We start from the raw sequence: 22,782 nt of genomic DNA on the forward strand, positions 1-22,782 counted from the left end.
GTGGGACCGGCGGGAGATTTGACCTCAGCCCGCCCCCTCGTGGGAGGGACCGGGAAGGCGCGCACCAGGCTCAGCTCACCAGGGCGGTGGGCGCGGCTCCCAGGGACGGGGCCTGACCAGAGCCCCGCCCTCCTGGCATAAAAAGGCGGCCCGGGCGCCTGTCGGCTCGTACGCAGCGGGATGGACGACGTGGACGGAGGTCCGAAGCGCGGGGCTCCCTGGAAGAGGATGTCTAAAGAGGTAGGCGGATCACTGGGAGAGGCTGGGGCTGAGGAGTGTGGTTCAGAGATGAGATGGGGATTGAGAGAAAAGTTTAGAACCACTCCTGTGGGCGCCGTTGATAGCCTACTGTGTGCCAGCTCCCGAAAGCTTTAGCACTGTGATTTATTGATATTTTACTTCTCGCCACAGGTAGGCTTTTGCTAGCCTGATTTTAAGGGTAGAGGAAATGGAAGCCCTGGCTATGTTTTTCTACTTTTTTTTGGCCTCACTGTGCGGCATGCAGGATCTTAGTCCCCTGATCATGGATTGAACCCGTGCCCCTGCAGTGGAAGCGCGGATTCCTAACCACTGGACCGCCAGGGAAGTCCAGCCCTGGCTATGTCAATACCCATAAACCGGGATGAGGGTGGGGCCGAAGTTCTGGACCTTAATCTGAGGTTGTGCAATGTTTGGAGGATGTGTCAGACCTGAAGGAGTAAATACCGGAGGGCTGGTATTTACTGAGGGAAGGTTATGGGGGTTAGAAACCACATATGCAAAGCATTTGTTATGCTTATCATTCTGTTATAATTTCCTAACTAGTTTTCCTACATTTCAGGTAGTGGTTCTTTCTCTGGTCACGGATGCCTCTAAGAATGTGGTGACAGTTACAGATACTGCCCCCAAGAAATCCTAGCCTCTCTTTTTCGGTCTCTCTCTGTCTCTGTCTCTCTCTGTCTCACACATAGACACACACACACACACACCCCTATAATATCAGAGCACTTTCAGAAACCCATTGCATTTTCATTATTATAAATAATAGCAATAATAAAAGATGATGATGATAGCAGTCACAGAGTGTGCGAGGTATGACTGCAAACATCCGACGGGCATAGATTGTACAGATCCAAAGACCCCTGGCCAAGAACCCCTTTCAATGGGAAGAGGGGGAAACCCACATTTGAGTGGCTAGCTTGACTTCATTTACATGCCTTATAGCTTTCAGCCTCACAAGGTATACAGCCTCACAAGGCTGAAAGCTATAAGTCATGTGAATGAAGTAAAGTACTGTTTTTTTGCCCATTATACAGATGAGGGAACTGACTGTCAGTAAGTTGCCCAGGGTAAAAGAGCCTGCAAGTGATGGAGCTTGGATGGCACTCAGCCCATCTGATTCCAGAGCCCAAGACCTTTCCATGAGGCCACCTGTCTTCAAATTCTCCAGTCCAGCCTTCACCTGTTTTTTTGTTGTTGTTGTTTTGCCTCTGAGCCCTTTCTCCAAAACCTGGTTCCTTATGACTTTCTGCGTTAAGTCTGAACATCTTAGCTTGACATTCAAGACCCTCCACCCCCCAGCCCCCGCTTCCCAGCCTCACCTCTGTGTTTCAGCAATCTGGCTGGTCAACATTTCCAAACTGACCTTTGATTCCTTCCTCTTCACCTCTGTTTCACCGATTGTGCTGCGTCCACCTGCAGTCAGAATCATACCTTTTCAGGGAATATCAGCTCTACATCACTTTCTCTGCAGTGGCCACCCCAGCTCCCTGGCTTCCTGTGGCCTTAGCCACTGTGGAAGTGGTACCCATGATGGCATTGACTGGGACAGATCTATGGGACCTCATTTCCCTGTAAGCTGTCCTGCTGGTTAAAGGCATGGCCATTGCTCTAGACCGTGGGTCTGGCAGCATCTGCAGTGTTGTATCTGAAACGCCTAATTAGTTAGTGGGGGAGAGTGGGGAGTGGCTTGCCAGGCTGGAGACCGGGGGTATTGAAGGAAGCTAAGGGCATCTATGAGAGCCTGAGATATCAGGGAAGGGGCTTCTCCAGGCACGCGGAGGGGCGGGAGCACAGTCTGCGTGGAGGTCAAAGGTCCTATGGAACTGCGTGTCTTTGTCCCGTAGGAGCTGGAGAATCAGTACTCCCCCAGCAGATGGGTCGTCCGACTGGGAGCAGAGGAGGCCTTGAGGACCTACTCACAGATAGGAAACGAAGGTACCGGGGGCTCTCTCTGTGGCCGCTTCAGGTGGACTTTAGCATGTGGCAGTGTTTCAGGATGCCGGGGCGGGGAGGAGGGGCCTCCCAGCCCCAGCCTCTCGGGACAGTTCCCAAAGTCCAGGCACCTCATCTGCTCCGGGCCAGGTGCCCCGGAGCCCTTGCTGCAGGACTGCCGGAGGCAGGGCAGGGGCAGTGACCGTGCCCCACCTCCCCTCCTGCTCAGCCAACCTGCCAACTATGCCCAGGCCCTAAGGCCACAGTGGCCCAGGGAAGTGGAGTGAGAAAAGGAATGTGGCTGCTGAATGTGGGATGCTGTTGCTATCTACAAAAAGCAAAGAGGTCTTTTTTTTTTTCTTTAGAGAAATCAGGGCTTGGGACTCTGTAAGCTAGTGAAGTCTCAAGGTTAATTCCCATCCCAGCCCTGGGCCTCTAGAGTGTTGTGCTGCCACCTTTTGAGCTGGGTTGGGCAGGCGGCCTCCATGGGGGACGTGTGGGTGAGGGAGCAGCCAGCCTCTCCTCCAAGTCGGAAAACTGGATGTTGGCATATGAGCTTTGTGTCAGCAGGCTGACTGGAGCTCCCAGGGTCGGTGGTTCTCTACACTGAGATAAGCCAGCTGGAGGGACAGGCTAGTGGGGGTTGGTTCCAGCACATTTCAGCGCCCTCCCTGTCCTGATAGGGGGTGGAGCTGTGTCCTGGGCTCTTCAGAGTCCCCTACTGTGCCTAGCTCTGCACCAAATATGTCTCTATATACTCAATATATATTTGAGTGTGCAGAGAAACCTACATGAGCTGGTAGAGAACATGTTTGTCTATTGTAATTGTCTTGAGGGAGAAAAGAGCTGACCCTGTAGAGAAAGGGAGTCTCTCATAAGAAGCAAGGGCTTAGAAGAGACTCTGAGGCTGTTGCCCTCAGAGACTGTCTTTAGCAATCCCTCCTGAGAAGCACTATGGACAGCTTTACATTCACATCCTACCTCCCTTCCTATTTTCGATGCTCCAGCTGGCCCAGAGGTGCCGCAGGTGCATCTGCCCCATTTCATTGGTGAAGAAGGTGAGTGCGACAACAGGGGGGCATCAGGGCCAGGTGAGTGGGCGGAGCCATGCATGCGCAGGGTTGGAGGCTGTCTCTATTGGAAATGTTGATATTTCTTTCATCGTGGACTTTTTGGCATTAATTTTGATTTTTAAAAATATTGCACTTAAATGTTATCTTTGTATTGGTCAGCTCAGGCTGCCATAACAAAATGCCATAGGCTGGGTGGTTTAAACAATAGGAATCTCTTTCTCTCAGTTCTGAAGGCTGAGAAGTAAGTCCAAGATCACCGTGCCAATTGAAAAAAAAAAATGGTGCCAAGTGATTTGGTTCCTTGGTGAGGGTACTCTTCCTGGCTTGCAGATAGACCCCTTTCCCCTGCATCCTCACATGGCAGAAACAGAGAGAAAGAAACGCTTGCTCTTCCTCTTCTTATAAGGCCACTAATCTCATCACAAGGGCTCCACCCTCATGACCTCAACTAAACCTAATTACCTCCCAAAGTCACCATCAAAATAGGGTATGAATTTTTGGGAGACACAAGCCTTCAGCCCATAGCGATCCTCATTACTGAGTCTTTGGTGCCCTGCCCCATGCTGTGCCTGAGGTGTCTCACTCACCCCATCCTAGTCCTGCATGATGAGGTTAAACAACTCACCCAAGCTCACGTGGCTAGGGACAGCCACCACTTCCCAGAGCTGAGCTTCCAGGTAAGAGGGGAGCAGGCTGACAAGGGGTGATGACAGGCAGGTGGCGTTGGTCAGTGCCCACCAGCTGCCTCTCTTGGTGGAGTTCCCCAGACCTCTGGACTTGCAGATTGCCTCCTTGGAGTCAAACTCCCAGAAGATGGCGAAGGAATGTAAAGCGGAAAAAATGAACAGTGGAATCCCCCGCCAACCCAGAAAACCTCTCCACAGAGGTAGAAGAGAAAGAAAACATGATTTTTAATTGAGTAAGGAGATTGCAAAACCAGAAAGATACACCCTTTTATACAGCCAGGCTTATATCCCTAGGGCATACCTGTTCTCAAAATCAGCATACCTGTGTTCAAGCAAGAGGACCTGAGGGCACTATCTACTGCCCTAGTCCATCCTAATTCCATAAGGGTGGCCATCTGTGTTTGCAAATTGCCTTTATCCAGAGGAAGACGAGAAATTCCCATATCCTTAAGGCAAGAGGTGGTTTTGCAACTTGGAGCCAGGTGCCTGCAGAAGTTAGGGTCCTTCTCTCCCATGGGGTATCTTGCTCGATAATTATATTTCAAAGGGAGAGCTCCCAGGTCTTTGAGAAGAACATTCCTAGGTTGTAAAACTGGCAAGAGACTCTTTTAGCTTTAAAAAATATTTACATATGGGGAATTCCCTGGCAGTCCAGTGGTTAGGACTCCACGCGGAGGGCCGGGGTTCAGTCCCCGGTATGCGAACTAAGATCCCACAAGCCGCGCAGCGATAGATAGATAGATAAAATATTTACACACATTCCCAAAGGGGTAGAGAAAGGATATTTGATGAGGTCTCCTAAAAATAAATGCTCTAAGAAAAGGGAGGAAGGTAAACTCTCTTTTCCTTTTTTGCACTACGGAGAATGAAATTGTTTTTCTTTTGATCTATATTCATTCTAACAGCGTCGACCTGGAACTTGCAGTGGGGACTGCCCTCTTCCAATGAGTAGGTCACTTTTATCCTCCACCAAGGCCTGGCCTCTCTCAGGCTGGGCACCTGGGGACAGCTGGGTGAGCACCGGCAGAGGAGGGTTTGAAGAACTGTTTCCTCTACCAGTAGCTATTAAATTTGATTAACAAGACTCAGTAAAAACACATTGTACAAGAAACTAAAGGAGGTATATGTATAACCCGGCTTGGGGCACAGTTCCAAACTCCCATTCCCCCAAACCACGCCTCGCCCAAGGAGCACCAATCACCAGTGAGGTGGGTGGGGCCTCGTGATTGACAGCCCCTGCGACTGAGAGCCTCTCTGAGGTCCCCTCCTGCCTTTCAAGGCTGAGATTGTGCTTTTTCCTCTCCATCAGAAAAACCAAAGGAAGAAAACAAAGGCACGCAAAATACAGGCCCCAATTTTGTTTTACTGTGATAAAATACACATAACATAAAATGTACCACTTTAACCATTGTAAAGTGTACAATTCAGCAGCATTTAGTACCTTAACGATGTTGTACAACCATCTCCTCTACCTGGTTCCAACACATTTTCATCACCCCAGAAGGAAAGCCCCTACCCGTTAAGCAGCCCCCTGGCAACCACTGACTGCTTTCTGTCTCTGTGGATTTTCCTATTTTGGACGTTTTGTATAAATGGGATCCTACAAGATGTGGTCTTTTGTGTCTGGTGGCTTTCCCTTCGCATAATGTTTCCAAGGTCCAACCATGTTGTAGCAAGTCAGTGCTTCATTCCTTTTTATGGATAATAATTTTCCATTGTATGGAGGGACCACGTTTTGTTTATCCATTCATCCGCTGATGGACATTTGGGCTGTTTCCACCTTTTGGCGATTGTGAAAAGTGCTGTTGTGAACATTCATGTACAACTTTTTGTTTGAAAGCCCTAATTTCTTGTTAAGTTCGATAGACACAGCCATTCTACCAAACTGCATGTATTCCAAATGTTTAGCTCCACCTTTTTACTTAGTTCATCATGGACCAGTAGCAAGCCGTGTGGGACACCCATTGTCCACAGACCACGTTATAATAGCCCTGCTCTGCACTCTCTGAGGTTGGCTATTTTTAGGTAACAATTGTTTTCTGATTACAAAAGGAGCATTTGCTGATTGAAAAGGATTTTAGAAAATAAAACCGTCAATAATTGTCACCCATTGTTAACACTGTGAGATAATTTCTTATAGTATTTTCTTCTCCTAGGAGAAAGTGTTCTGTACTTATAATGTGCAATCTTGTTTTTAATAGCATAAACAGCCTTAAAAATTATTTCTAGAAGAGATACTATGTATAAAATGGAGAAACAACAGGATATATTGTATAGCACAGGGAAATATAGCCATTGTTTTGTAATAACTTTAAATGGAGTGTAATCTATAAAACGCTGAATCACTGAGTTGTACACCTGAAACTAATATAATATTGTAAGTCAACTACACTTCAATTTTAAAAATTCTTTCTAACCCAGGGCTTCCCTGGTGGCGCAGTGGTTGAGAGTCCGCCTGCCGATGCAGGGGACACAGGTTCGTGCCCCAGTCCGGGAAGATCCCACATGCCGTGGAGCGGCTGGGCCCGTGAGCTATGGCCGCTGAGCCTGCGCGTCCGGAGCCTGTGCTCCGCAACGGGAGAGGCCACAACAGTGAGAGGCCCGCGTACCGACGGAAAAAAAAAAAAATCTTTCTAACCCAAAAGGATTGAAAATAAGTTCTCAAACAAGTACTTGTACACACATGTTCATAGCATTACTCACGGTTGCCAAAAGGTGGAAGCAGCCCAAATGTTCATCCACAGATGAATGGATATACAAAATGTGATATGTCCATACAATGGAATAGTGTTTGGCCCTAAAAAGTAGTGAGGTACTGATACCTACTAGAACATGGATGGACCCTGAAAACATAATGCTCAGTGAAGGAAGCCAGGAACAAAAGGTCACATTTAGGTGAAATGTCCAGAATAGGGAAATCCGTAGGAACAGAAAGCAGTTAGTGGTTACAGTGTCTGGGGTAAGGGGGGTTTGGGGAGACACTGCTTAACGGGTAGGGGGTGTTCTTCTGGGGTGATGAAGATGTTTTGGAACTAGATAGAGGTGATGGTTGCATGACATTGTGGATGTGCTAAGTGCCACTGAATTGTTCACTTTAAAATGGTTAATTTTGTTTAAATTTGTTTATTTATTTATTTTTGGCTGCGTCGGGTCTTTGTTGCTGCGCGCGGGCTTTCTGTAGTTGCAGCGAGTGGGGGGGCTACTCCTCGTGGCGATGCACGGGCTTCTCATTGCAGTGGCTTCTCTTGTTGCGGAGCACGGGCTCCAGGTGCGCAGGCTTCAGCAGTTGTGGCATGCGGGCTCAGTAGTTGTGGCTTGCGGGCTCTAGAGCACAAGCTCAGTAGTTGTGGTGCACGGGCTTAGTTGCTCCATGGCATGTAGGATCTTCCCGGACCAGGGATCGACCCTGTGTCCCCTGCATTGGCAGGCAGATTCTTAACCACTGTGCTACCAGGGAAGTCCCTAAAGTAGTTAATTTTGTTATGTGAGTTTCACCTCAATAAATTATTTTTAATCTTTTGCAGCACTACCACTTCTCTCTGTCCATCTGCAAGTCCTCATGCCCCGGGGGCACTGTGCTAGGTGCTGGGAAGAAGGGGGGGCCTTTGTCTTCTCTCCTGACCACCCCCCTCTCCACTTCTTCAGCCTGTGCCGCTCTGCTGGTTTCCACTCCCTCCTCCTGGGAAACTTGGTTTTTCTCTGACTTTGGTTATCACAGATTTGGCTACGAACTCACTGTGACTGAGCCCCAGAACCCCACCCCGCTGACCTCCCCCAGCTTCTCCAGCTTGTCCACTGGTTCTGGCAGACAATGGCTCCCAAGGTGTGTTCACTGCTCTAAAAATCCCGTATTCTACATATGCATCCCTCTCCCCCCTCCCCGCCCACTCCCTAGAAGCCACTGATCTTTTCACTGTTTCCATGGTTTCACCTTTTCCAGAATGTCCTATAGTTGGAATCATACACTATGTAGCCTTTTCAGATCCTGGCTCATTTTTGTAGCACATGTTACCACCTGACATCTTTCTGTAACTGCTTGTCCCCCTCACTAAGGGGTAAGGCACATGTGATTTGGATTCTTTTTATTATTTTGTCACTACGATATTCCAAAATGGGCACAAGGCTGCTGCTTACATAAGTATTTGTTTGCTAAATGAATTAAAGGACTGGGGGAGAATAGTTCTGAAACTAGATGGAGGCTGATGGGCCCCAGCCTCCTCTTAAATTGCTGCCCCAGACGTGATGAACCCTTGGTCTTCAGCTCTCCGTGACTGTCTGATGGGTCTCCCCGCCCCACGCCTGCATTAGTCTCTAGGCCCCTGCTCCCCCTAATTGCTCTAACACGATGCTCAGTTGGGTCCAGGGACCTGGAGTTTCTCTCTGTAAGAGCTGTGACACTTTGGACTGTGATTAATAGAAACCGAAGTTTTGCTTTTTCAAAAAAGGAAGTTTGTAATAGGGTTTATGCTGGGGTGTCTTGTTGAAGCCCTCCTGTGCTGCCTGTAAGTGCAGCGCCTGGAGGACTGGCAGGATTCACGCTCTGGAGGAGGCAGTGGGTCCCCCCATTCTCTGTCCTTGCAGCCAGCTGCCCGCCATCACCGTCATACCACCTCCTGGAGAGAGGCAGTTTCTCTGGCTCTGGGTCGGTTGGGTTTTTTAATACTGGAGGAAGACTTTTTTATGCATGATAACGAATATCGATAGCTGCTTGGTTTTAAGTGCTCTTCAGCTTAGGGCATACATTGCATCATCTTTTTCTTAGTTTTGGCACAGCATAAATCTTGTTGGTCCACGTACACTGCCAGAACCCTTGCGTTCATTAAGTTGCTCCCCTTTGCTGAGCCTGCTGTGTTGACGAGCTTGTCGGGAACAAACACCTTCACACAGTGCTGGTGGGAGGGTGGTTGGCAAACCCCTCAGAGAAGGCGAGCAGGGGAGCTCCAGGGCCTTTGGGGGGAGTGTGGGGGCTGTTATGGACCGAATTTTGTGTCTCCCCAAAATTCACGTGTAGAAGCCCTAACCCCTACTGTAGCTGTGTTTAGAGATGGGGCCTCTAAGGAAGTAATGAAGGTTAAATGAGGTCGTAAGGATGGGGTCCTGATCCAGTAGGATTATTAGAAGAGACACAGAGGGTTCCTCCCCCTAGAGAGGGAGAGCTCCTCCCAAGCACAAAGAGGCCACGGGAGCGCACAGCGAGAAGGTCATCTGCCACCCCTGGGGAGGGCCCTCACCAGACATCACCCCACCTGGCACCTTGACCCTGCCTTCCAGTGTCCAGAACTGGGCGAAAAAAATGTCTGTCGTCGAAGCCCCCCCACTGTATGGCATTTCGTTAAGGCAGCCTCAGCAACTAAGACGGGAGGCTCCGATTGAATTTGCGCCTCAGATCAACGGGATGTGATGCTAGTTATACCCGGCGCACACGTGTGGCTGGATGGAGCCCTGGTGAAAGCAAGGGAGTGGAGAGGGACTGTCCCTGCTTCCAAGGGAGTAGTGAAGGGGTTCCAGGGTGGTCTCAGTAGGGGTGGGGAGAAGACTCAGGATTCAGGATAAGCAGAGAGGGAGCCAGGAGAATTTACTGATGATCAGATGTGGTTTGTTTGCCCTAAAAAGTGTCACTACTGGGCTTCCCTGGTGGTGCAGTGGTTGAGAGTCCGCCTGCTGATGCAGGGGACGTGGGTTCGTGCCCCGGTCCGGGAAGATCCCACATGCCACGGAGCGGCTGGGCCCGTGAGCCATGGCCGCTGAGCCTGTGCATCCGGAGCCTGTGCTCCACAACGGGAGAGGCCACAACAGTGAGAGGCCCACGTACCGCAAAAAAAAAAAAAAAAAAAAGTGTCACTACTGGTTAAATAAATTAAGGTGCAGCCATAGGATGGAATAGCAAGTTAACTTTATGAAAAAAAGAAAAGAACGAGGAAGCTGTCTATGTACTGATTGGGAAAGCTCTCCAAGAAAGATGAATTGAAACAGGCAGGGCAGAAATGTATTTCATACGCTGCCCTTTGGATTAAAGGGAGAGAGAGTCCATATCCGTATTAATAATAACAGTCACCTTGGCAGGGATATTTCATGCAAATGCCTGTTGTATATTTTTTAACCATATAAACATATTATTTCTTCAAAAGAAAAATGAATGGCATTTCATTTATTTTTTTAAGTTAATGCTCAGATAGCTCATAACTTTCACAGATTAAATTCCCGTCAACTTTTCAACGCAACTTACAAGATGTGATGGAATTCTGAAAAAAGCACTTCAAATTATAATCGCAAATGCAATGCATTTGATCTGCTTAACAGAATCTCATGGTTCTAATCAAGTAAAACATACCTATTTATAATGGATTGATTCAGTTAAGTGTGTCCTGCAGTGTGGTCTGCACCCAGCGTGGCACCTGGGGGCAGGTGAAGCCTGTTTGGGTCTGATCCTTGTAGAAGTCACACATCAGGCTCTGAGCAGTTGGTTGTTTGAAGCTTTAGGAGATGGGAAGCCCCCTTCCACCCCTCCATGGGAGAGGGCGTGGGAACCCACAGAACACAGCCAGCCTCATCCCTTTCCTAAGAAGCCTCCCCCTGGCCTTGTTCCCTCACTCAAGGGTGGGGTGTTGGTGATGGCAAAATCGGTTTTTCAGCCACCTCACCTGTCCTGCAGAGGCAGCCTGGTCCCTGCTTTAGGCACGTGGGAAACTTGGCACCTGCCATCATTTTTATTTCTCTTGGCCTTGAGCAGAGTCCAGCAGAAATGGAGGCGGCCCATTTTAACAGTTTATTCACACTTGCATAAACACGATCTATGCAAACTATCTTCATCTACCTAGTTTGCCCTTTCTGGAATTGCAGAATCACCCAACCCAAGGGAGCCCTGGTGAGTATTTTTGGGAAGGGGCCAGTGGGCGGGGGGACCGTGGCCACCGAGGTTGGGGATCTGGAGGCTTCCAGGGACAGGGATCCCAAGTTGAAGGTCTCTTGCCACCAATCTTCAGTATCAGAAAGATTGCAGTGTTCGTGCTGTGTGGTATTTGCGTAACCTGCTTTTGCTCTTTACATGGCAAAATACTCTCCGTCCAGTGTTTCCTTTTTGATTAATGCATTTTGGGTCCTGTTTGTGTAATCTTTGCCTAGTCCAAGGTCATTAGGATTTCCTATTTCCTTTTCTAAAAGCTTTATTGTTTTCGCTTTCATCTGGTCCATCTGGAATTGGTCTGGTGTGGTGTGAGGTAGGGATCAAGAAACTATTTTTTTCTCCCTTCAGATATTCAATAGACCCAACACTACTTACTGAAATATTTATTCATTACATAATTTTCTTTTTCTTTCTTTTTTTTACACACTTTTCTTTTTAAAAATTAATTTTTATTGGAGTATAGTTGCTTTACAATGTTGTGTTAGTTTCTGCCGTACAGCAAAATGAATCAGCTATACATATACACGTATCCCCTCTTTTTTGGATTTCCTTCCCATTTAGGTCACCACAGAGCAGCACAGTTTTCTTTTTTTTTTTTGGCTGCACCACACGGCTTGTGGGATCTTAGTTCCCTGACCAGGGATTGAACGCAGGCCCTCGGCAGTGAAAGTGCGAGTTCTAACCACTGGACCACCAGGGAATTCCCTACACAATTGTCTTTTAAGTGGTTATGATGTACCAGGTCCTGGGTGTACAGAGGTGGGCAAAGCAAAGCCCTTGTCTTCTCAGAGCTCATGTTCTAGTTAGGGTGACAAACAGACAGTAAACAAGTAAAAAATATATGAAGGATTAATGAATGCTGGGATAAAAAATAAAGGAGTGGGGCTTCCCTGGTGGCGCAGTGGTTGAGAATCCGCCTGCTAATGCAGGGGACATGGGTTCGAGCCCTGCTCCAGGAGGATCCCACATGCCTCGGAGCAACTAAGCCCGTGCACCACAACTACTGAGCCTGTGCTCTAGAGCCCGTGAGCCACAACCACTGAGCCCGCGAGCCACAACTACTGAAGCCTGCGCGCCTGGAGCCCGTGCTCCGCAACAAGAGAAGCCATTGTAATGAGAAGCCCGCGCATGGCAACAAAGAGTAGCCCCCACTCGCCACAACTAGAGAAAGCCCGCGCGCAGCAATGATGACCCAATGCAGCCAAAAATAAATAAATAAATTTTAAAAAATAAAATAAAAAATTTTAAATAAATAAATAAAGGAGAGAAAGGGGCTATACCATAATGTATTTTACCTGTTTTCTATTGTAGATCACTGGGGCTGTGTCCAATGTTTTGCTGTCATAAATAGCATTAGTGTGGGCATCTTTAAAACAAGTCCTTAAGAATACTTCTGATTATTTCCTTATAATAATGTATGGATAAGGACTTATGCATCAAGGAATATGATCTTCTTGGGCTTTGATACATATTTCCAAGTTGCCCCCCAGGAAGAACTTACCAGTTTACACTCTCTGGCACCCAGTGGTGGAGGGAGCTGAGCTTCCTGCGTTTCAGTGATCGAAGTGGGGCCTTGATGGGACATTGTTTACTGCAACATGAACACACAGAGTCCCATCCCGCCTCTAGGCCTTTGCCTTTGGTATTTAATTTACTTACGGTAAATTACGTAAATGTACTTCCTCCTTTCTCCTGACCCCAGTCCTAGCCAATTTTCACATCCCTCTGACCTCTCCCATCATGGTGCTCAATTATATATTCATATTGCTTTATTATCTATTTATTTCAAGTGATTTTATATCTTAGTTCCTAGAAGGTTATTTTTCCAAATACTTGGAAAAGTTTATACTTCCCAGAGCACATAGCCAAGTGTAACACACATAATAAGCATGTAATAAAGTAGTGGTCGAAATGGTGCCCATCAGAACTGCCAGCTCACCAGAGACAGACGTCACAGATAGTTCTGGCCCCCACTTGGATGGGCCAGTCTGATTTCTTTGTAACTATGCACCTGTGGGATGCTTCAGACCCCCAGCCCCGATTACCATGAGGACTTGGGGAAGCACTGATAGCTGGAGCTAACTGGTCAACCCAAAGGGGCTTTCGGCAAAAAGGTTCTGCCTGAGGTTGTGCTGACAGCGACTTGTCCATTTCTGGAGACAGCTACCAAGAGGGCCCAGGCCACCGGGAGGAACCTGCTCGATGTCCCCTATGGAGACGGTGAAGGGGAGAAACTGGACATCTACTTTCCTGAGGCAGTGTCTGAAGGTAAGCAGGGGCTAGTGGTCCCCCATGGATCTCAGCTGGGAGCCCTGCCTCGGCCCACACGCCCTTTGTTTTGTCCTATAGCCTTGCCGTTCCTCGTGTTTTTTCATGGAGGATACTGGCAGAGCGGAAGGTGAGTCAGGGGATTTGGATGAATGGAGAAAAAGGGAGATTCATCTTTGCCTGGACTCTTCATTTCCTAGGGCTGCTGCAACAACTTACCACAAACTTGGGGGCTCCGACAACAGAAATGTCTTACCTCACAGTTCTGGAGGCCAGAAATCTGAAATTCTTCAAGGTGTGGGCAGGGCCACGCTCCCTCTGAAGGCTCTGGGGAGGACCCGTTCTTACCTCTTGCAGCTTCTGGGGTGTCCGGGTCCTTCTCGCCTTGTGACCGCATCACTTCAACCTCAACTTTCATCTTCACAGGGTCTTCGTGTGTCTGTATTTCAATCCTCCCTCTCCTTTCTTTTACAATGTCACCAGGCATTTGATTTAAGGCCCATCCTAAATCTGGCATGATGCCATCTCAAGACTCTGAATTGTATCTGCATAGCCCCTATTCCAGATAAGGTCACATTTGCAGGTATGGGGGTTTAGGATTTGGACATGTTTTTTGGGGGACACTATTGGATCCACTATACCCAGTGAAAAGCCTGTTCAGTCTACTCTAATCGAATGGAAAACCACAGTGACTCACCATCCCTGTTTGCTCAGAAGTGAGTGGTTTCCCAGGACCTGGGGTTTTCAGTGGTAAATAAGAGAGAGTCCCAGGCAAACTGGGGCCAGGGGGCATCCTAGGATAAGCAGAGGGGAATTTGGGGTCTTCAGGGGCACTGTTGTTCCCTAGGGTCTTACTGCGGGCTGTCTGTTGCAGGATCTGCTGCTCTTCAAGCATGTCGTCTCAGTGCTGCATTTGTTGCATTTTTACCCTTTGCTTTGTGAAGCTCTCTGCATGTCTCACCCTTCAGTTCTCAAAAACCGCCCCTAAGAGAAAAAACATAATCGTTCCTATTTTACAGAGAAGGAAATTAGACTCAGAGGTTAAATATAGTCTCTAGGGTCCCATAGCTAGCATGTGATGTCGCAAGGACAAAGCCTCCCTTCTTCCCTTACTGCACCAGGTCAGAGAGCGACAGTGCCCTGGGTGGACAGGACACAGAAGCAGCCTAGTGGCCAAGTGGCCTCCAGTTGTCACGTCTTTGTCTCCTTCTGCAGTAAAGACTCGTCAGCCTTCATGGTCGGCCCACTGACAGCACAGGGAGTGGCTGTGGTGATAGTGGCCTATGACGTTGCCCCCAAAGGTAATGAGGGTAGTCTTGCAGGTGCAAGGGCTGGTGGGCTTTGGAGGGGAGAGGGCCCCCGGCGGAGCCTGACATAGCGCCTACCCTCTGCACAGGCACCCTGGACCAGATGGTAGCCCAGGTGACCCAGAGCATCGTGTTTGTCCAGAAACAGTATCCAGGCAACCAGTGGGTATCGCTGTAGATTTTCCTTTTGTCAGACTGAGTGGGAGGACAGTGGACTAAGCTTCTTGGATGCAGCCCAACTGCCCCCTCTGGCTTTGGAGCAAAAGGCAAATTGGGACTCCTTGATACTGGCCTGTTGCTTTGGTTATACTGGATGCAAACCCAGCTCTCTGCTCTGACCCACCCAAGGGGAATTTACCTGTGCGGACACTCAGCTGGGGCTCACCTCGCCGCCATGATGCTCCTGGCCAACTGGACCAAGCATGGAGTCACGCCCAACCTCAAAGGTTTCCACGGGGACTGAGCCTGGCTGGGCAGCATTCACCCTCCCCTGATGGGCCTGAGGGTCTGTAACAGCTGCTTGAAATTTCAACAGCTGTGAGTAGCTTGACCTCGGGGCTTTGAGCCTGGGGAGCAGGGCCTGCTTTGCTTCTTCTCTGCCCCCTACCCTGGCCTTGCCCCACTGGCCCTGGAGGCGGGCTGGCCCCATCTTGCCCCACCTGCAGCCTGGCTCTGTGACTGTTCCTTACCTTCGCAGGCTTCTTCCTGGTGAGCGGGATCTATGACCTGGAGCCTGTCATGCACACCTCTGAGAATGCCTCTCTCCTCACAACCCTGTGAGTCACTTGTCCCCTCGTCCCCCAGCTGGCCTGCAGCCTGCGAGGAGGGCCAGGGGTGCAGCAAAGGCTGCTCTCTGTCCTGACCACACTTACTCCCTGCACCAGGGAGGATGCTCAAAGGAACAGCCCACAGTGGCACCTGAAGACAGCCCCGACACAGCCTGTGGATCCAGCCTGCCGCATCCTGGTGACTGTGGGCCAACACGACAGCCCCGAATTCCACCGACAGTCCAGGGAACTTTATCAGGTACCCCCAGCACCCCGCTTTTGGCTCGAGGTTGAGGGTCATGCAGTCTTATTATCTTCCTGTTTATTTCACCCAAACGGACCCCACGATACCAGTCATTTCTTCAATAAATATGTAGCACCTGGTATGTGCCAGGTAGCTGCGAGAGCCCCTCTCCCCCCAGCACCCCGCAGCCTCATGCTTCCTCTTCCCTCGTTACTCCTACTCAGACTCTGCGCCGAGGAGGGTGGAAAGTCTCCTTTGAAGAGCTCCATGATGTGGATCACTTTGAAATCCTTTGGAACCTAACCCAGAAGGACTACGTGCTCACCCAGGTAGGGTGCATCCCTTCACCGTGGACAGAATGCGTCCTGCTGTAGCCCCTACACATAAGGCGAGGTGGCCAGGCAGGGGGCGTGGGGAGTCACCTCGCGGGCTCTTTGGCATCCAGGAGGTTGGGGGACTTGACGATAGGGATTGAGTGCCACGCTTGCTTCCTGTACTTCACCTCCCTCTGAAACAGCCCCAGGTGATCTGCAGAGGCTGGTCCTGGGCACACAGGTGGGATCTGCATGGGGCTGTGGTGTGGATGGGGACAGGCAGATACAAGAAAGTATTAGCCTGTTTGTGTGTAAGCATAAAAGCAACACCAACTCCGTTGGGAAAGGAGGGATGGAGTTGGCCACATAAATGTTTATTACAATTTTAATGTGGAGAATCCTTTTAAAAGTCTAAGGATGGGGCTTCCCTGGTGGCACAGTGGTTGAGAGTCCGCCTGCCGATGCAGGGGACAGGGGTTCGTGCCCCGGTCTGGGAAGAACCCACATGCCGCAGAGCGGCTGGGCCCGTGAGCCATGGCCGCTGAGCCTGCGCATCCGGAGCCTGTGCTCTGCAACGGGAGAGGCCACAGCAGTGAGAGGTCCACGTACCGCAAAAAAAAAAAAAAGTCTAAGGATGAAAAGGAACCTTCCTACACTGTTGGTGCGAATGTAAATTGATACAGCCACTATGTAGAACAGCATGGAGGTTCCTTAAAAAACTAAAAATAGAGTTTCCATATGATCCAGCAATCCTACTTCTGGGCATATACCTGGAGAAAACTATAATTCAAAAAGATATATGCACCCCAGTGTTCATAACAGCACTATTTATAATAGCCAAGAAGCAACCTAAATGTCCATCAACAAATGAATGGATAAAGATGTGGTATATATATTAGTCAGCCATAAAAAAGAATGAAATAATGCTATTTGCAGCAACATGGATGGATCTAGAGATTATCATACTAACTGAAGTAAATCAGACAGAGAAAGACAAATATCTCATGATATCACTTATTATGGGGAATCTTAACAAATGATACAGGGACTTCGCTGGTGGTGCAGTGGTTAAGAATCTGCCTGCCAATGAAGGGGACAGGAGTTTGATCCCTAGTCCAGGAAGATCCCACTTGCTGCGGAGCAGCTAAGCCCATGCAGAGCAACTAAGCCCGTGCGCCACACTACTGAGCCCGTGTGCCACAGCTACTGAAGCTCACGCACCTAGAGCCCATGATCCAAAACAAGAGAAGCCACCACGATGAGAAGCCCGCACACCACAACGAAGAGTAGCCCCCGCTCGCCGCAACTAGAGGAAGCCTGTGCACAGCAATGAAGACCCAACGCAGCCAAAAACTATATTAAAAGAAAAAATGAAAAAAAAAGATACAAATGAACTTATTTACAAAACAGAAATAGACTCACAGACATAGAAAACAAACTTATGGTTACCAAAGGGGAAGCGGGGGGCATAAATTAGGAATTTGGGTTTAACCTATACACACTACTATGTGTGAAACAGAAGACCACCAAAGACCTACTGTATAGCACAGGGAACTATATTCAATATCTTGTAATAACCTATATTGGAAAAGAATATATATATTAAATATATATAACTTAATCACTTCACTGTATACCTGAAACATTGTAAATCAACTATATTTCAATTTATTTATTTATTTAAAAAAATTTTACTTATTTATTGGCTGTACCAGGTCTTACTTGCGGCATGCATGCTCTTAGTTGCAGCATGTGGGATCTAGTTTCCTGACCAGGGATCAAACCTGGGCCCCCTGCATTGGGAGCATGGAGTCTTAACCACTGGACCACCAGGGAAGTCCTGACTATACTTCAACTGAAAAAAATATTTTAAAAAAGTCAAAGGCTAGATTGGGGAAAATATTTGCCATGGACCCGGAAAATATACAGTCACTACTTTTTTTCTTTTTTTTCCTGGGAAAGTGGGTACCTGATTAACTTTACTTTTGTTTTTTTAATATTTCTTTTTCCTCCACTTTTATTGAGATATAATTGACATACAGCACTGTATAAGTTTAAGGTGTACAGCATAATGATTTGACTTACAAACATCATGAAATGAACCACAATAGGTTTAGTGAACATCCATCATCTCACAGATACAAAAGAAAAGAAAAAGAAAAAAATATGTTTCCCTTGTGATGAGAACTCTTAGGATTTACTCTTAACAACTTTCATATGTAACATAGAGCAGCGTTAATTAAATTTATCATGTTGTACATTGCATCCCTGGTGCTTATTTATCTTACAACTGGAAGTTTGTACCTTTTACCACCTTCCTCCAATTCCCCCTCCCCCCCACTCCCAATTAGCTGCCACCTCAATAGGACGTTTTTTTTAATTATTTTTTATATTTATTTATTTACTTTTGGCTGCATTGGGTCTTCGTTGCAGTGCACGGGCTTCTAATTGCGGCAGCTTCTCTTGTTGTGGAGCATGGGCTCTAAGCGCGCTGGTCAGTAGTTGTAGCACGCTGGCTTCAGTAGTTGTGGCATGCAGGCTCATTAGTTGTGTCTCACAGGCTCTAGAACGCAGGCTCAGTAGTTGTGGTGTACGGGCTTAGTTGCTCCGCGGCATGTGGGATCTTCCTGGACCGGGGCTTGAAGGCGTGTCCCTGCATTGGCAGGTGGATTCTTCACCACTGTGCCACCAATGAAGTCCCTCCATTAGGCTTTTATAGCGTTCAGTTTTAATTCACATAGTTAATATCCTTACCACACAAAGAGCACTTTCAAATCAATAAGAACAGTTCTTTTTTTAAATTGAAATTTAGTTGATTTACAATATTATATTAGTTTCAGGTGTGTAACATAGTGACTTAATATTTTTATATAGCCTATACTCCATTTAAAGTTATTATAAAATATTGGCTATATTCCCTGTGCTGTACAATATAACCTTGTAGCTTATTTATTTTATACATAGTATCAATAGTTTGTACCACTTAATAAGAGCAGGTCTTATTTCTCTTTAAGAACAGAAATAAATAGAAAAAATGGACAAAAAATAAGTGATAATTCAAAAAGAAACATAAATGGCCAGTAAACATGGGGGAAAAGTAAGCTGCATTAGTGATCATAGAAATGTAACTGAAATGGGACTTCCCTGGTGGTCCAGTGGTTAAGACTTCGCCTTCCAATGTAGGGGGTGCAGGTTCAATTCCTGGTCGGGGAGCTAAGATCCCACATGTCTCACAGCCAAAAAACCAAAACATAAAACAGAAGCAATATTGTAACAGATTCAATAAAGACTTTAAAAGTGGTCCACATCCAAAAAATCTTAAAAAAAAAAAAAGAAAGAAAGAAATGTAACTGGAAATGAGTCCTTTCCCACCTCTCACGGGAAATATTCTAGTTATAATAGTGCCTAATGCTGGTGAAGACACGGTGAAGCGGGCCTCCCCCATCCTGTGGAGCACACGTTGGCCTGATGTTTCGGGAGTACAGCCTGGCAATATGGACCCAAACCCACTCACCCAGTAATTCTGCTGCTTGGAATTTGTCTTCAGCATAATCAGAGAAACACAGAAACGTAGTCTCTGTAGCTTTATTAATGTTCTAAACTTGGAAATAACCCACATGTCTAATGAGGTTAAATTATGATATAATCAGGTAACAGAGTGAAGTTTGTGAAAATTAGTTAGGACATGTCAAATTGCTTCAGAGGTAAGAGCAAAAACACAAAAATTAACTGGCCTAGTATCTTCCTAGTTTTATGATACATAGCTAGCTAGGCCCTTAGAGGCATATATATGCATCCGCAAAAAACGTTTACCGGTGGTGTTACAATGGATTTAAAAAATCAATTTCCACATTTTCTACCATGAACATGTATTACTTTTTTTTTAACTGGGGAAAAACAAGCCCCCAGTAAATGACATCTCTTAAAGAAACCTAATAAATATTTTAGATTTGGAGGGCCATATGGTCTGTGACAGAACTACCCAACTCTGCCACTGTTGCTTAAAAGCCGCCAGAAACAATTCCCAGGCGAATAAATGTGGCTTTGCTCCAATAAAACTGTACTTATGGTTGCAGAAATTTGGATTTTGTGGAATTTTTACATGTCACAAAAGTATTCTTTTTTTGATATTTTTTTCCAACTGTTTAAAAATGTAAAGCCATTCTTAGCTCATGGGTCGTACAAAAACGGGCAGTGAGTGGGTGACATTTCAAATGAGAGGTGGGAAAGGACTCATTTAAATTACGTTTCTGTGATCGAAAATGTAGCCTGTTTCTTTAATCAAATTCCTCCCAAGAGATCCTCACAAGAGCCTCTCCAACTCTGGAGCTTTTGTATTTTTCCCTCCTGCTGCAGATTATTTTGAAAACAATCTTCCAGGAGTCCTGATGACACCTGAGGCCCCGCCGCCAGCATGCACCCCGACTTGTGAAACTTCTCCCAAGAGCCCGACTGCTCCCCATTCTTGCCGGCCTCAGTTTTCCCTGTGCCCAGCAGCGCCTCTGTTTGTCCACCCACCCTGGCCAGGGTCCATTCCCCTCACTGCTCTGAACACGAGTACAAATCTCCATGGCCTGCCCCTGGCCTGGATCGAGCGGGTTCCAGGGAAGGTCTGGCCCAGGTCCACGCCATGTGTGATACCCAGAGTCTGGCCCACAGTCTGCTGAGAGGGTGAAACAAATGTGACAACTCCCAACCAAAATGAAGAGTAAGGGGCTCCCCAAACCAGTTTTTGTTCTGTGTCTTTGTTTCACTCCTTTGTCTACTCTGTCCTGGGCTCCACCTGACGTCTGGATTCGTCCCGGAAAGCCCTGGGATTTTATCCAACGGATAGGCCACAACAGTGAGAGGCCCACGTACTGCAAAAAAAAAAAACAAAAAAAAACAAAGACCCAACGCAGACAAAAATAGATAATTGGGGAAAAAAAACCTTATGGAAAAGACCTAAGCAGCTGAAGTTTTCAGTAAAATAAAAATTTAAATGGTAAAAGTTGGAATATGTTGGTGCCAAATAGAAAATGAATCACAGAAATACGTTGACTTGATGGTGTTTGATCCAGAAGATATATAGTTTTATTTATTTATTGGCCACGCCACCAGGGATTGAACCTGTGCCCTCGGCAGTGAAAGCACAGAGTCCTAACCACTTGACTGCGAGGGAATTCCCTGGAAGATATATATTTTTATACAGATGCTATCAGTATTGATAGAACTCTGATTAAAATATCCTAGGATGAAAAAGGCAGGGTCAACATCCACCCAGACAAGATGGCGGAGCAAACCGTGTCCTGGTCTGATGATTGTGAGGACAGGTTGGCAATATTAAAAAATGTTGAAAGACACACACACACTTTCCCAGCAATCCTGCTTGCAGATGTTTATGCTACAGGCATAGTTGCACATGTTTGTGTGTCTGTCTGCTGTAGTACAATTCATAATAGCAAAAAAAAAAAATTGGAGATACCCAATGGGAAATTTGTTAATTGGAATTAGGGTAGACCATCCAATAAACACCATGCAGATATTATAAAACATGTTGAGATCTCTAGGTGCCGATAAAGCTGAGATGTGCTGTTACCTGAAAAGACAGGATGCCAAGTGGTGTATGAACACACACACACACACACACACACACACACACCTGGAAGTATACATAGAAACTGCTGAAAAGTTTCTTTCTGCTAGAGGTCTTTGGGGAGAGGAAGACTTCCTTCCCATTGCATGATTTTTGCTTTTACAGCATTGATGTGTCACTCTTACAGTAGAGGAAAAATGTGTTCACAAAAGTTTTGGTGAGATTAGATGGCCATAAGGTAATATCTAGCATTGATGTTTTATGATCTCAAAACAGTTTTGTCTGATCATCACAGTATCCATCAGGATTTGTTGCCAACTGTTTGAAAATCCAGAAAGTTCACATAGAAATGCAAATTTGCCTTTGTGATAAATATATTTTTGGTCTTTGTCCCCGATTCCTGGCACACAGCTCCTAAAAAACCTTTGGAATCTCCAGAGTGATAGGAGCGTCTTTTGTTCTAATGAGCAACCCCTAGATGCTTCTGGCTGGGGCTGGTGGCCATAAAGACCAAGCCTTCATCAGAAGCTTGGAGCTTTCAGCCCCACCCTCCCAATCTTCAGAGAGTAGAGAGGAGCTGGTGATTCAATTAATCACCAAAGGCCAATGATTTGATCAACCAAGCCTGTGAAACCGCAATAAAAACCACTTAAAGTCAGGTTCATAGAGCTGGAAGGCTGGGGCGTCTGCATGAGGCTAGGCACCAGCTACACAGGCCTGCTCTGAACCCAGTCTGGCTGTGCCTACAGGCAGGTGCCTGCTCCCTGGGCTCTCATTTCTATTATCCAGGCGGATTGTCCTAGGCTGTTCACTTCCTGGAGTCACATAACAATCCCACCTCCCCGATAGGACACCCAGGTCTCCTGGCTGGAGGGCAGTGGGCATTGTTTCCACACATTTCTTCACCTCTGTTGACCCCCACCCGCACGTCTGTTTGGGGCAGGGACTTAGAAAGGATATCTAACTCCTGAGGAATTCTGGTGGAAAAGGAAGAACAAAGCTCCAAGGGTCTATTTCTGGACTTCCAGGAAGCTTCAGTGAAAAGACTTGCCTCAGCACATGTTCCAACCCGGACGGCACAAGGGCTGGCTGAGGAAGCTGGCACTAGGAGGTTCCAGGAGTGGGGTACCCGCAAAAACAATAACAGTTTGCACGCTGAAAGGGCTTAATCCATTTGTGCTCGTCAGGTGCCACTCCAAGAAACTATCACGGGGACTTCGGCCCATTCTCCACTCCTCTTCCTACCACTGTTTGCAAGTAGCTGGGATGGGAGTACGCGGGGCGGGGTTGGGTCGGTGCCTGGTGAGTAGAAGCAGAGACATGTGGCGGGAGGACTACAACTCCCAGCGTGCCTCGCGCCGCCCAGCTTCCCATTTCCCAGAAGGCCGCGGGCGGCGCGTTCCCGACATGCCCCGCGGCGGCCGACAACCGCCGGATTTGAATCGCGGCAC

At 47.4% G+C, this 22,782-nt stretch overlaps 1 protein-coding gene across 4 annotated transcripts; it reads left to right on the forward strand.

Moving 5' to 3' along the window:
- The first annotated feature begins 182 nt into the window (after positions 1 to 182).
- AFMID (arylformamidase) lies at positions 183 to 22,770 on the forward strand. 4 transcript variants are annotated; one of them, XM_082860707.1, is made up of 12 exons: positions 183 to 240; positions 2,106 to 2,196; positions 3,201 to 3,251; positions 13,020 to 13,124; positions 13,206 to 13,254; positions 14,340 to 14,425; positions 14,521 to 14,593; positions 14,780 to 14,877; positions 15,129 to 15,207; positions 15,316 to 15,457; positions 15,667 to 15,771; positions 22,519 to 22,770. In XM_082860707.1, exons 1-12 carry the CDS (start codon positions 229 to 231, stop codon positions 22,639 to 22,641), a joined length of 1,014 nt encoding a protein of 337 aa, XP_082716833.1. In that variant the 5' UTR covers positions 183 to 228; the 3' UTR covers positions 22,642 to 22,770. The 4 variants fall into 4 exon arrangements, with proteins under 4 accessions (XP_082716833.1, XP_082716835.1, XP_082716834.1 ...); XM_082860709.1 differs by lacking the exon at positions 22,519 to 22,770 and adding an exon at positions 20,113 to 20,463; XM_082860708.1 differs by lacking the exon at positions 3,201 to 3,251.
- The last annotated feature ends 12 nt before the right edge of the window (positions 22,771 to 22,782 follow it).

This window comes from Leucopleurus acutus, assembly GCF_964270905.1.
Source record: "Leucopleurus acutus genome assembly, chromosome: 19".
Lineage (NCBI taxonomy): Eukaryota > Metazoa > Chordata > Mammalia > Artiodactyla > Delphinidae > Leucopleurus > Leucopleurus acutus.